Source organism: Ochotona princeps, chromosome 5, assembly GCF_030435755.1.
Source record: "Ochotona princeps isolate mOchPri1 chromosome 5, mOchPri1.hap1, whole genome shotgun sequence".
NCBI lineage: Eukaryota > Metazoa > Chordata > Mammalia > Lagomorpha > Ochotonidae > Ochotona > Ochotona princeps.
Window position 1 is genome coordinate 104041858 of NC_080836.1, and position 13649 is coordinate 104055506.

Below are 13649 nucleotides of genomic sequence, written 5' to 3' on the forward strand. Positions count from 1 at the left end.
AGCAAGGAGCACCATCTGAGATGGAGTTTCTGAGATCGAGTTTTACCTCACCATGTGGTAGTGGGGCTAGTCCCGTCACAGCTGCAGCCCACCCTTTGGGTGAGATGCTGTGACAGCCCGCCCACATGACTCTAAGGCTGTCAGGAGTATAGCCTGTCCCTCCACAGCTACACAAGGACAGAGCATACAGCCTGATCTGGGCGTGCAGCTGTCACAGTTGGGGTGGGCCAGCCAGGGAGATGCGGCACAGCCTGCTGGGAGGGGGCCGGGAGGCACTGGGACTGATGGGCCAGGCTCTCAGGGAGCAGCTGGGCCCTCGGCTTCTCCTTGCTGTTTCAGTGCAAGGACTCGACCATGCGTCCCTCACACCCGACCATGCTGGCTTCCTGGCCTTGCATTCAACTCTATAGCACTGCAACAACCCAAGTATTAGTGCCCCTTCCCCAGGCTCTGGGGTTTGGTTTAGGAACCTGAGCCGAGTCATGCGTGCAGGGACCATGGGCTTTGTGTCAGCAGAGGGGACCCCCAAGTGGCTACAGCACGGCCTGGGGCCTTCTTTCACAAGGAACCTGCACACGAGCAGCAAGGTGCAATGAAGGTGTGCATGTCCAGGGCCTGGCCAACGTGCACACTGGGGTCCCCAAGTCTCTGGGGGCCCCCTTCCTCTGGCTGTTTCTCTCCCCTGCTTCTCCCGGTGTGAATTCCTCCCACGCACTGGTCTGCTGCCCCCTCACAGGAGGGACCCGAGGCTCTGAGAGGCTTATGGAGTGGAGAATCTTATCCTGTGAGATGCGGCGGGAAAGGGCCAAGCTGGCCTTGTGATCACCCTGGGCGTTCCACGCAGCAACTTTATTTGCAGTGTTTCCACTCCAGGAGGGAGTCCTCTCTGACCAGTCAGCACCATGGAAACCTGCTCTGAGCTTGCGCAACCTTGGTGACCACCACCCGAAACCAGCAAAGAGGGACGTGCTTTGGGACACCCAGGACTGTGGCTCTGCGTCCTCCCAGCTAAAGCCACTTCTCTTCACCTGGGAAGCCAGATTCGTTCCTCTGGGGGGGTGGGGAGAGAAACAACGTGATTTCACAACATTTTACTGCCTGTCACCCAGGGACCAGACAGCACGCATGGCTTTGCTCTCATGGTCACCTCCATCTTGAGGTCACGTCCTAAGGACGGGGCTGGGGTAGGCGGGCCTCCCTCTCACGGGTCCCCACGGCCACTGCCTATCTTCTGGCTGGGGGCTCAGGCCAGCCAGGACCTAGAGCGCACCCGAGCCGTGTCAGGGCAGATGGACAAGCCTGCCCACAGTGCCCAGTGGGCCCAGCCCCTGAGCAGGCAGGTGACAGCAGAGGGCGCAGCCTCTTTAACCGATGTCTGCAGAGCTCCCCTGTGACTCCCCTCCACGCTCCTTTCCTCACTCCCCTGGTTACTTGGGAAATACTTCGCTGGAGAACATGAAACTGCCAAACCCATGTGGCCGCTTTGTGCCTGGCCTGTGGACTGCCCTGCACCCCTACTTCTGTGACACTGAGGAACAGAGGCCCTGAACTAGTGGACATCCCATCAGCTCCCATCCAGTGACCGGGCCCCCTCCCAGTGGCGACCACCACCCCTTCCTGGGCTGATTACAGCGATCCTGGGCCAGGGCGGGTACAGCTCTCCCTGTCCCTCATGCTTCCTGACCCTATTTTACTCAGTGTGGCCTCCCTGTGACACCAGTGAATGTTTCTTGAATATACCAAGTTCTACAGAACATGTTTTTGATGCATCGCTCACACACACCTTCCTGACAGAAATACTGGCTGGAGGAAAGAATTGGAGCAAATGCTTGGAAAATGAACCCCCAGGAATCCCCTGGAGTGTGTCCAAAAGTACTATGGAGGTCGCTGGCCTGGGAAGCCACTGTGTGCAGCCAGTGCAGAGGATCCCTCACCCAAGGTCACAAATGCACCTTCTCGCCGGGTGGTCCTGGACTGGGCACGACCTTGGAGTTGCGGGGGTTGGCCCAGGACACATGCAGCTGTGGGTCGGACAGTCGGCGTCGCTTTGCAGGGGTCTGATAGTCCTGCCTGGTGGTGTCAGCTGATGCCCCATCCCGTGCTGTGCTCAAGCCCAGCAGGCTTTGTCTGTGGCACTGGGGCGACGACTTCTGGAGCCAGGAGTGCAGGGTGTCGTCTGCGGGCTGCCGAGCCTGGATGCCGGCTCCATGTGCAGGTGCTGTGGCCTGCTGGGGCTTGTGGCAGTACTTCTGATGCAGTCTGTCAAAACCCTCTTTAATCTCATCATACCGACTCCGCTGGCTGCCCAGAGACTCTGTCCTTGGCCCTGAAATGGCTCTGCTGGGTGCCAGCTTTCCAGACCAGCTGGGGCTGCTCCCTTGGCCCTGCTGTGGGTGGCTGGGGCGCGGCAGACCAGTCCTTGCAGGTGAAGGGCAGAGGGGGCCAGTCCTGGTAGGAGAGGGGCAGAGGCTGCCCTCTGATGGGCCTCCGCCTGCTCCCAGGCATCTGCCCAGGTGCTCAAAGGCTTCCCTCAACCTTCTGCCTTTGGCTCTGCTCACAGATGGGCTCGGCCTCTGGGTCTCTGAGTGCCCGGGGCTCCAAGACCGGCCCCCGCGTACATCCAGGGCCCAGAAGCCCGCGAGGCCAGGCAGGCCAGGCTGCTGACGGGGACTCAGGCAGTATTCCTGGTGCAGTTTATCAAACCTGACCTCAATCTCCCTATAACGGTGCTGCCCGTGGCCCTGGAGCACCCCTGGCCTGGAGACGATCTTCACAGGGGAGATCAGCCACTGCAGTGTCCTCAGCCTGTTCTCCCGGCCCAAGTCTCGCACGGGGCTGGCGTCCTGGGGCACCCACGCGGCTTTCCTCCAGGGCGTTAACGGCAGCTCTTTCCAGTCCGGATCCAACGTCTTACACGGGGACTTGTTTTCTTCAAGAGCTTCCTTCAGCTCGGAACCCGTCTTTCGGTGAGAAACGTCCAGGAGGTTCCCGCACTCTGTCAGCACTCCCGCCCTGGCGCCGGGCTTGGGAGAAGGCACGGGTGGACGCGTGGCTCCCCTGTGGGAGGGCCTGCTGAGCTTGCAGTATGTCCTGTTCAGTCTGCTCTTGTGCCTCTGCCGCCTCCGGCAGCTCCAGGCGCGCAGGAAAGAGGTCCTGGTGGAGATGACCCCCGCAGGCCTTGTGCTCAGCAGCCGGCTCATGGAGCGCAGCATCCCTGCGTACAGGTCACTGATGGTCACGTCGCACATGTCCTTGGTGGCCCAGCCCTGGCTGCCGCAGGAGCTGTTCCTGTCCGTCCCCAGGAGGCAGAGGCTGGCATCTTCGGGAACCATGGTTGTGTCTGCTGAGCCAGGACAGGAGGGGCCCCATTCCTGGGGAGACGAAGCTGGCTTCGCTGGGCCAACATCAGCATTTCCTAGGAAACAGTCACCACAGCCCTGTGCAGACCGCGCAGAGCTCAGGGCCACACCCAGCCCATGGGGCGGGACTGTGCGCCTCTCCCACCTTCCCCCCCCACGTCCTGTCACCTGCCATGGTTAGACAGGGAAGTGAGTCAAAAGTCTGATACAGCTACATTTCCTCCTATAGCTGTGACTTTTGCAGGTGGCAAACAGCTTAATACAGAGAAAAACGAACCAGGGATCAAGCTGATCACACACACACACACACACACACACACACACACACACACACACACAATGTCAAAAGGACCGGAAGGAAACAGCTCCGGCTGCTCCCTGGAGGGCTGCCGGAGGACTGGACGCTTGCTGAGAAGGCAGAGAAGGGCGACAGAAGGGGAGAGAGCACTCAGAAACTGCTGGGTGAAGGTCAGAGGACAGAGACGCCAGCCTGATGGGCTTGCCCAAGCCCCAACTGGGACCACTGGAGCTCCGAAGTGAATGCTGCCAACAAAACACAACAGGGATCCTTACTGATTTTGACAAAGCAAAAACCCCAAGCACGGGGTCAGTGCTGTGGTACAACACATACAGCTGCCACCGGCAGTGCCAGCATCCCATATGAACGCTGGTTCAAGTCCCGACTGCTCCACTTGTGATCCAGCTCCCTGCTCGTGGCCTGGGAAAGCAATGCAGAATGCCCCAAGTACTTGGGCCCCTGTACCCAATGGGAGACTTGGAAGAAGCTCTGGCTCCTCGAGTGGGCCTGGCCTTGCCCTGGCTGCTGTGGAGTGAACCAGCACAGGGAGGATCTCACTCCCTCTGCCACTCTATGTTTAAACACATTTGAAAAAAACAAAAACAAAACCCAGCCCTGGTGTTTTGGGCAAGCTCTGGAGAGGGGAAGTCCTGCAAGCAGAGCAAAGGTCCCCCAACGGGCACCCAGGGAAAAGGCTCTCCCGCAGGGAGAAACTGGGCAGATCCACCTTAACTCCACCGTGAGAACCAACACTCACCAAAGGTGGGACGTGCTGGCACGAGTGGGTTTGCCAGCAGTGCTCCAGAGGAACCCAACCCCAGACGCCAATCATGCACTTCCAGGCGCTAAATGCCCTGCCAATCGGCCAGCCTGGAGCACCCCTGTAGCCTGGGCTTGGAACCTGGATGGCCGAGGGGCTGCTTCGGGCACAGGTTAACAACCAAACACAGGGATGCCCCCACCGCACCTGTACAAGCCCCTGGAAAGGCCACAGTGGGCAGGAGCAGCCCACCGGGGAAGGCTGTGCAGGACCAACAGGTATACAAGAAGGCACCTATGCTCAGGAGACTCATAGCAAATGCTCAAATGAACAGACACACAGCTCACACACACGTGTGCAGGTACCAGAACGACAGGCAGCTCACTGCGCCTCCTGCATGCGCTGTTTGTTACTCACACGCTGGACGGCTCCCGCCCCCCGACGCGGAAGCCGACGCCACTCCCAGCATGCTCAGCACAGCAGGCCTGGACAAAGAACCACTGCACAGTAGCCAGAACTTCTGGGGGAAAAAAACCAGCTCTTCAATGTGTACTCACCAGGGGCAGGCGTGGCCAGGGTCCAGCAGGGGTCCTGTCCATCCCTCCGCGCTGCTCTCTGCAATCAAAGCCAGGGGTCACAAGAGCTGTCCGAGTGGAGGCCCTGGGCTCATGGAGCCAGGCCCTCCCTGCTTGGCAAGCAGCCGCTTCCAAGGTCAAGGGTGAGAAGCTGCCCATCATGGAGGCCCTGGGCACATGGAATAGGTCCTTCCTGCTGGGCCAGGTGCCACCTCCAAGGTCAGGGATGGTGAGCAGAAGGGCCTGGAGCAGTGGTCAGAGAAGCCCAGCAAGGCCTGCGCACGTGGCCTCCAGGTGCCCTCTTCTGCTGGTCACCACCCTGTCCCTTCCATGGGAGGGCTGGTGGCCACTCTTCACCCACTACTCCTGGGATCTCGTGACAGGTGGTTGATGAGCAGGGACCCCATGGCTCTGCCCCACACTGAAGTCCTGAGGTCAGAACCACACAGCCACCCAAAGGTCATCACTTGCTGCTGGGGGCTGGAGAAAGATGCCACTGGGACACAGTGCCACCATGGCCTTGGGGCCAGGCTTTTGGGCCGGCAGCACAGCAGGGCCAACACCATGCCAGGACCCTCGCCCTGGCCAGGAAGTGGACGCTCTTGTAGGAGGCACTGCCTGTTTGGCACCAGGTGCCCTTCGTTTTGTAAAGGACATTGAGGGGAGTCAGCAAGTTAGAGAGGGGCTGGGGAGTTCCTGAGTCCTCCCTCATCTCCAGATGCAGGCAGAGCACCCCGAGAGCAGCTGCCAGGGAGTGGGGGCTGGGAGGCTCCCCTCAAGCCTCCCAGGAGCTCGGATGGCTAATCATGCAGCTCCCAGCCCCCTGCCCAAGGGTTGTCCCCCAGCGCCATGCACACGCTAGACCTGCCACAGAGCAGGGGCAGCGGAGGGCACATCCCGAGGGCTCCCATCTCTGCCAGCACCGTAGCGTTACCCTGGGGGACCCGGGGGCTCACCTGGTACCTCAGCAGGGGAATGCTGAGCCTGGGAGTGCTCCTGATTTGGGGGACACTACACAGTTGTCCTAAGTTTACAAGCTTACTACACTTTAGATTACCTCAAAGAATTCTGCGTCTTGCAGCAGTATATCCACTTGGGTCAAATATTTCCATCTCAGTTCGGTTTCCAAGGGCCCTTGAGGCACGACAGGCTGAGCGGGAGGGAAGGTGGAGTGGTGAGGGCCGACTGCCTGAGAACAAGGTTCCGCAAGGAAGCTTGTGGTCCCTGTGAGCCCTCGGGCACGTGAGCAGACACAAACAGCACTACCACTCACTCAGTGTCGGCTCCCCAGGCACGTGACCTTGCCACTGACACGGCTTCCGAGGGTCACTTATGGGCGACAGCCTGGGCAGGAAGGACTCAGAACCCAGCAGTCAAGTCTGGGTGCTCAGGCCAGGTGGGAGGGCGAGGAGGGGACAGCTGGATCTGCAGGGGGAAGGGCATCGTGCAAGCCAGCCTGGCAAAGACGCGGCACTGCTGCCAAGTGCCACAGCAAGGAGGCGGCAGTCACTGGAGACCTGGAGGGCCGAATGAACTTGGAGGACTTCCAGGGAGGGGTGGGAATGCTGCTAGGCATGCGGCCTCTGCCAGCTGAGTGTGTATGCCAAGAACCCTCTGGCCTGACTGCGCCAGCCCATCCCCAGAGTTCTCACCGTTGCAGCCCAGCTGGCCGCAGCCTCCCGGTCCGGAGACGCGTCGACAGCACTGCCCTCTGAATCTGAAGGAAGGAAGTGAAGTGATGTCACGGCTGCCGGGGAAGCTGGTCTGCTCCTCCCGTGCAGCTTCGGCACTGCCTCGAGGGCATCCCGTGTGAACTTCCCTGAGTGACCCCGGATGAGAACAGGGCCGTGTCCTGCTGAGACCCCGTGGGAACAGCAGCTGTGCACCACCCCAGCTCCCTGAGGGCCCTGCCAGCCCAGCACACCCAGCAGGACACAGTGTGGCTGGCAGTGGGCACCCTGTGGGCGTGCAGGTCACCTGCAGCCAGGAAGGCCAAGGACTGGAACTTGGCTTTATTTGTTTCCATCAAATTCAAGTCAACACGGACTACTGGACAGTGTGGCTCGAGGATAATTATTTCCGACCATGGAACAGCTCAGGGGCCTGATGGACGTGTAGAGCTGAAACGCGGATATACACCAGTAACCGCAGAGCTCCATGCGGGCTTCTCTATGCGGAAACAGCACCGTGCCCCCGTGGGCGCCCAACCCCCGATGATCTGGCGCAGACAAGGTGCCACAGGACTGAGCAGAGGGGCACAGGCTTTAGTCCGCAGCAGGCAGTGGCGAAGGACTGGCACACACTGATGGGCCAAGGGGAGACCCACGAGTGCAGAGCCCTGGTTTAGCACCGTCTTTGCTGACGGTGCATCTGTAGGTTTCCTGGGGACAAAGTGTAGGCAGACTTTAACCTTCCCCTGGACCCTGGCAAAGGAAGGAAGAGGGCCTGCAGATGCCCACATGGAGCCCCAGGGCAGGGGGAGCCAGAGGGGACAGCAGGGGGCACCATGGGGTAACAAGGCAAAGGCTCGGGGTGGCCGTGGCCTCTGCAGAAGGACGAGGCCGTGCGTCCTGCTGGGACGTGCGTGGTGGCGAGAACCTGCGGGCCCACGCCTGCGGGTGTGCTGTCCTGAGTCTGGAGAAGGGCTGCAGCGGAGACGTGCCAGGCAGTCAGTCCAGATGAGAGGGGAACGCCAGAGAGGGGGGCCAGGACCCCATGAGAGACGGACTTGGGAAGGGCATCCCGAGGGCCCAGTGGGGACGAGAACCTGCAAAGCCCTTGGGGCAGTTAGGCTCCGCAGATGCTCCAAATGCCACCGAGGTGCACAGAGGACGTGGCTAGCCAAAGCCACCAAAGTGAAAGCGGGGCACAGCCTACCAACGTCACCAGATCCGGCAACAGGGTTCCAGGAACTCGGTATACCCAGAGGTAAGCCTCAGCAATGGAGACTGAATGCAGGCGAGGAAAGAGCAGCGGCACAACAGGTGTGGTCAGGAAGGGAGGTGACCAGGACGGGACAAGAGACACAGGAGAGTCCTCCAGGGAGCACGAGGAGAGCTGCGGGTTTATGTGAACACTGGTGGTGCAGGAGTGGGACAGCGAGATGGAGCAGAGGGCGCTGCTGGGCTCCAGAGGGGCAGGGCGGGGAGGAACCCAAGCAACAGGAGCGGGGCCAGGCCTGCTGCGGAAGCCAGGGCTCTCACACCACCTGCAGGGCAAAGTGGGCTCTCTCCTACTAAGCCCTTCTTTTATTAAGTGGGGTGTGTGCCCACTGATCCACAGCCATTTGAGAGCCACATGCCAAGTACCACAGATGTGACCTGGCAAGGCAGGGTTCCCTACCTGCCAGGAGCCTTGGAAGGGCAGAATGGGGCACTAGGATGTTTAGTTCCTAAAAATGCACCCTGGAAACAAACAGAAACCTTAACAGTGAGGAATCAAGCCTCTGAATAGCAGTGACATACAGGCAAGGCTTCCCGAGTCTCCTGCCAGCCCCGGCGACACTCACCAGCTTCCAGCCCTCCTGTGCTGTCCACGGAGAGCTCACGACCTCGAGCCACGGCTGGCGGGGTGCTGCTGTTCCTCTTGACCTGTTTCACAGGGCAGCCCTCAGAGGGCAGGACAGGGCGAGCTCCCCACCCCGCCATGACACTGAGACAAAGCGTCTTGTAAGGTCCCTCTTCTTGTGCGCCATCTGCTTTATGAAAGGCCCCGGGGCTTCCAGGTCATTCTATGCACTATTTTAAACATCTGCTTCCTTCATGTTTATGATAAAGCAGAGAGATTTTCCATTTGTTGGCTCCTCCCCAACGCCCACAGCAGCCAGGACTGGCCCCAAATGAAGACAGAAGTCCAACACTCCAATCGGGTCTGCCACAGGGCGGCAGCGACCCAGGCCCTCCGGTGTGGGATGTAGGCACATCCAACGGCAGCTTCCTGCTGGCCCGAACGCCCACCCAGTGCAGGGCTGCGGAAATCCCTACTCGGAGGCAGGGTCAGTGCACAGCACGCTCTGGGCTTTGGACCTGGTTTCAAACTGCTGCTGCGCTCAGCGGCCTTCACTTGGGTGTTTGTGTTCTCCGTGACAAGGCACCCAGTGACAGCTGCTAGCACACAGGAGACAAACCCGGGAGAGCCAGCAGGGGTCCGAGGGCCTCGTGGCAGGAAGCAGGGCCTGCAGAGGCCATCAGCTGGCCATGGCCTGGCTCACCCCACGGGCAGTGAAAGATCTCTCTCCGCTTCTCAGTCTGTGACACAGGCCCCAGCAAGGCCAGAGCGAGGAAGCGGGCACCTGTGCCACAGCCCATCCCCTCACCCCCACGGCGAGGCCTCTGATACCTGGATGGGCACGTCACTTCTTTCTTTCACCAGCCTTCCACCCCATATCCTCAGTCCTTAAGAAGAGACAAAATGAGCAGGTGAGTAACCCTGAACGCTGATGCTGCGCGACCGACCCCCACGTCCTTCAAGGAGATCTTCACCACCAGGCTCGCAGGATGCTCGCAGGCCGGGCAGCCAATCTCCACAGCTGAAGGCGTGCTTGCTTTTTTTAAAATCCAGATTAGATAAATTTGTCATTAACAAGACTCTCTCAGACCATGTCACTGACAATGGGACACCCCTATGCCAGGTGCTGTTCCTGCAGACACGTGCACCCCACAGGGCTGGAGCCAGGAGGGGCACTGCCAGCAGGTGCCTGCACTGAGCCAAATCGGGGCTTTGTACTCTGGCCAAGGGACCCGCAGCAAGCTGCTTCTCGGCTCTGTGCCAAGTGCATGTCAGACACCGACTGCCTATCTCACCGTAGGCATTCAGGGCACAGGGAAGCCAGGGGAGCTCTACAGCTGTGCGGTTGCCTGCCTCAGCAGCGGTGTGCAGGGACTCCAATCAGGAACTCACAGGGTTACGGGCTGGGCTGGCCCTGGATGGGGCACCACCATCAGCCACGTCTTGCGAGCACCAGGGACCCAGTGAGGAGCATCTGGCAGCTGGCACGGGACAGCCCAGAGTGTGTCTGCGCGCCTGCACCACCACTCTCCTCAGCATGAGTGTCCAGGGCTGGGGGCCAGCACAGCAGCCAGGACGCCACGTGAGAGGCCCGGAAGCTCTTCTTTCCAGGCCAGCTTTGTGCAGACACTCACCCCAGGCAGGCAGCCGACGCTGGTCCCCAGGCCCCGAGCGGGGACCCGGGTCTCCCGGCTGGGCCCTGACTGTCGCAGGAAATGCAGCATTAAGGGCTGTCCGAGAGAGGACGCGGCCTGGTCTACAGGGTCTCAGCCGGGTCCAGCACTCCCCACTCAGGGCCAGCACCACGAGACGCCTGCCCACAGGGACACGGCACAGCTGCCTCGGCGGCCACCCCCAGGAGACGCCACCCGCACCTGACCTTACCCTGTGCGAGATACGGCTTCTGGGCTCCTACTCGCAGGGGCGAGGACGGCTCTAACCCTACAAGTCCCTATTCTGGTCCCCTCTACTGTGAATATTCAGAAATGGGGGAACCCCTACCCTGGGGCGTCTCGTAGGTCAGTGTGGCCATCTCCACCAGCGGGTCGTTCTCGAAGGGCTGGTTGTACTGTGGGGAGAACGGGGGGACCCGTCAGGGCTCAGGGTCGGGCAGCCTCCAGGGCCGGGCCCCTGCACCCCAGCCTTGCCAGAGGCTCCCCACTTCAGCCCCACCTTCTCCTTCCTCAGGAACCCCCGGTCCCGCCCGGCCACTGTGCCCGCCGCACCTTCTCTACCAGCTGCCGCATGCGGCTCTGGAAGCGGCGGCGGCTGTCCCCCAGCTCCCGCAGCAGCGCGTCCTCCTCCAGGAGCCTGAGCGCCATGTCGCACAGAGGTAACACGGACCACTCCACTGACCACCCGGACGCCCGGCTCGCGCGCCGCTCAAACGTCAAACCCCGCCCCGCCCGCTCGCCGCTCGGACTTCTATTGGCTGGCCCAGGGACGCCGGGCTCCGATTGGGCCTTTCAAACAGGCCACGGCGTTTTTTTTCTCTCGGCCAATCCGAGGCCTAGATTCTGTTTCCGCCCACATGCGCGCGCTGAGCGGAAGCGAGGGCGTTGCCCTGGCAACAGCCGGGGATCCCGCGGCGCTCCAGCGCTGATGGATAGGTCTCGCGAGAACCCCGCGAAATGGGGATTATTTCTACCTAGAGCTGCCACCTGGAGGTGCCCGCCTGGCTGACTGGGTCACCCACGCGGGTGCAGGCTCCCAAGAACTTGGGCCGGCCTCCGCTGCTTTCCCAGGCCACAAGCAGGGAGCTGTTGGGAAGTGGAGCATCCGGGACGCGAACTGGCGCCTATGTGGTATGCTGGCAGTACAGAGGGCTAGCCTGTAAACCAGCGCACCGACCCCAGATAAATACATATTTAAAAATAAAACACAAGCACAGGGACAGGCATTGTGACACAGGGGTCTAGGCTTTTCAAACAGATATTTTTTAAAAAAAAATTGATGGCAGTAAGGGCCGAGTGCGATGGCTGAATGGCTGAATCCTCACCTAGCACACTCGGGGATCCCATATGGGTGTCCGTCTGGGTCCCAGCTGCTCCACCTCCCATCCTGCTTGTGGCCTGGGAAAGCAGCCTTGGGGCCCTGCACCCACATGGGAGGCCTGGATCCAGGAAGCTCCTGGCTTCAGATGAGCTCAGCTGTGGCCATTGCTGCCACCTGGGGAGTGAACCAAGAGATGGAGGAATTTCTGTCTCTCCTTCCATCTCTGATTCTACCTTCCTAATAAAAATAAATAAATCTTATTAAAAAAAATCAATCCTACGGGACCCAACAACAAGGTGACCTTTAGCAAACTGGAAACAGTCCTTGTGTGTTTTGGGCACTTTCTCTAACAACCGTCCTAGTATCATTTATCACAGCTGACCCCTCCTAGGGCTTGTTCCCCCTCCCTGCAAGCCAAGACCTGTCTTGCTGACTTCAGCAGCAACCCTAGGATCCCTCCTTTGGGCGTGTGGAGGGCTTCAGGAGGAAGATTTGTCAGTCTCAAGTTCCAGTCTTGGACTGAAGGCCAGAACTGAGTTTAGCTGCCATGGCCAGTCCCCTGCTGCTTGCTGCCTGCCCGCACTCCACCCTTCTCCTTTGGAAGCTGCTGTGCTTGCTCTCTGGCACTCTGGCTTGCACTTTGCTTCAGGGGCTGTAAAGCGCAGTTTGAGCCGGTTCAGAGGTAGCGTCCACCATTGGGCTCCCGTGGTGGCCTGAGGGCTCCAGGTCTTCATCCGGGAGCTGCCGAGGAAGCACCTTCAGGCAGTGTGCAGGGTGAACGGAGGGGTGTCCTCCCTGCTCACGGCGTGCCCGGCAGCACCCTGCTGTAGGAGCCTTTCCACTCTTTCAGGCTCTCTGTGAAGCCCAGAGCAACTGTGACCTCCTTAGTGTTTCCAGAAGACGGTGTTGAGCTTGCGCAGAACTCCCTGGGCCAGCATCCATCGTATCAGATACACGGGTTCCCTTGTTAAGTTGCACGGAAGATTCTGGGTCACACAGAGCAAGTGTCAGCAGATTCGCTCTGCCTCTGTGAGAGCCTGGCTGCCTTGCAGCAGCGGAAGCCGTGGCTGCTGGGATCTGGGCACCGAAGACTGTAGCTGTGGAGCAGACAGTGGGACGAGCTTCTCAGAGTGGCTGTGCTGAACTTCGGCCCTGGCCCCTCCCTGATCAGTGTTCCTGGGGCTTGTGATGCTGACAGCCGCACTGGAGTGTTCAACATCAACAAGGCCTGTTTCATCTGGAAGTCAAGTTGGTGCCACCTGCTGGGGATTTGAGACCGTTCTCCTTGCAGCTCCTCTCATCTTTCGATGTCTTAAATCTGCCTCGCAGGGAACCCAGACCTGCTCTCGAAGCCCCTTGCCCATCTCTTCTCATGTGACTAACAGTGGACATCGTAGGTCAGTTCCTCCCCTAGAGGCACATGTTGTAGGGCGGTCCATTTCAGGCTCTCGGGGGACCTGCAGGTGGCAGAGATGAGGATGGGGCTCAGTATCTCCTGGGGCTGCACCTGTAACTGGCCAGACTGGAATGCACAGCCCACATCACGCTAGTCACAACTGGACAGAGTTGGGGTTTTCCTGTGGCAGTCCTCAGGCACTGTAATTGAATCTGGCTTCAGGCTGATGCCAGCAAGGAAGCAGTGTCAACCAAGTCTCACAAAATGGCTTTACTCTTTGAGTGTGGAGGGACTGGCAAGGGTTTAGCACTGGGATCTTTGGTAAAGCAGTTTCTAGTGCCGGATACTGGGGCAGACTGGTGATGGAAAACATCTGTGCTCCATTAACAATAATGTTTTAAAAGAACTATCATTATGGGACCAGCGTGGTAGTGTAGTGGCTAGAGTCCTCGCTTGCACATGCCAGAATCTCATATGGGCACCGGTACTAATCCTGGCAGCCCTGCTTCCCATCTAGCTCCCTGCCTGTAGCTTGGGAAAGTAGTTGAGGATGACCCGCAGCCTTGGGACCCTGCACCTGCATGGGAGAGCTGGAAAAGGCTCCTGGCTCCTGACCTCAGATCGGCACAGTTTCGGCCACTGTGGCCGTTTGGAGAGTGAATCAACAGATGGAAGATCTTTCTCTCTGTCAGTCCTCCTATCTGTATATCTGACTTATCAATAAAAATAAAATCTTAAAAAAATAAGAAAGAACTATCAT

At 59.6% G+C, this 13649-nt stretch overlaps 2 protein-coding genes across 3 annotated transcripts in view; one reads left to right on the forward strand and one right to left on the reverse strand.

The window, feature by feature from the left end:
• Window positions 1-1940: 1940 nt before the first annotated feature.
• HJURP (Holliday junction recognition protein) lies at window positions 1941-10839 on the reverse strand. The gene is made up of 8 exons (XM_058664302.1): window positions 10725-10839; window positions 10501-10567; window positions 9331-9386; window positions 8501-8582; window positions 6645-6709; window positions 6050-6142; window positions 4975-5032; window positions 1941-3415 (listed from the first exon to the last, which is right to left on the reverse strand). Exons 1-8 carry the CDS (start codon window positions 10818-10820, stop codon window positions 1941-1943), a joined length of 1992 nt encoding a protein of 663 aa, XP_058520285.1. The 5' UTR covers window positions 10821-10839.
• A 33-nt stretch (window positions 10840-10872) lies between these two features.
• Window positions 10873-13649, forward strand: part of TRPM8 (transient receptor potential cation channel subfamily M member 8) — a 131828-nt gene continuing 129051 nt past the window's right edge. For both annotated transcript variants that reach the window (XM_058665154.1, XM_058665155.1), the window contains exon 1: window positions 10873-11303. The gene's annotated coding sequence lies outside the window, so the exon portion shown is untranslated. The remainder of the gene's footprint in view (window positions 11304-13649) is intronic.

Bases quoted from the DNA above. Each gene is read 5' to 3' on its own strand.
- HJURP (XM_058664302.1), bottom strand. From the start codon at position 10,820: ATGGCGCTCAGGCTCCTGGAGGAGGACGCGCTGCTGCGGGAGCTGGGG. The intron at 9,387-10,500 runs GTAGGGGTTCCC...TCTCTTCTTAAG, and splicing joins GACCTACGAGACGCCCCAGG to GACTGAGGATATGGGGTGGA. The intron at 8,583-9,330 runs GTATCAGAGGCC...CCTGTGAAACAG, and splicing joins GAAGTGACGTGCCCATCCAG to GTCAAGAGGAACAGCAGCAC.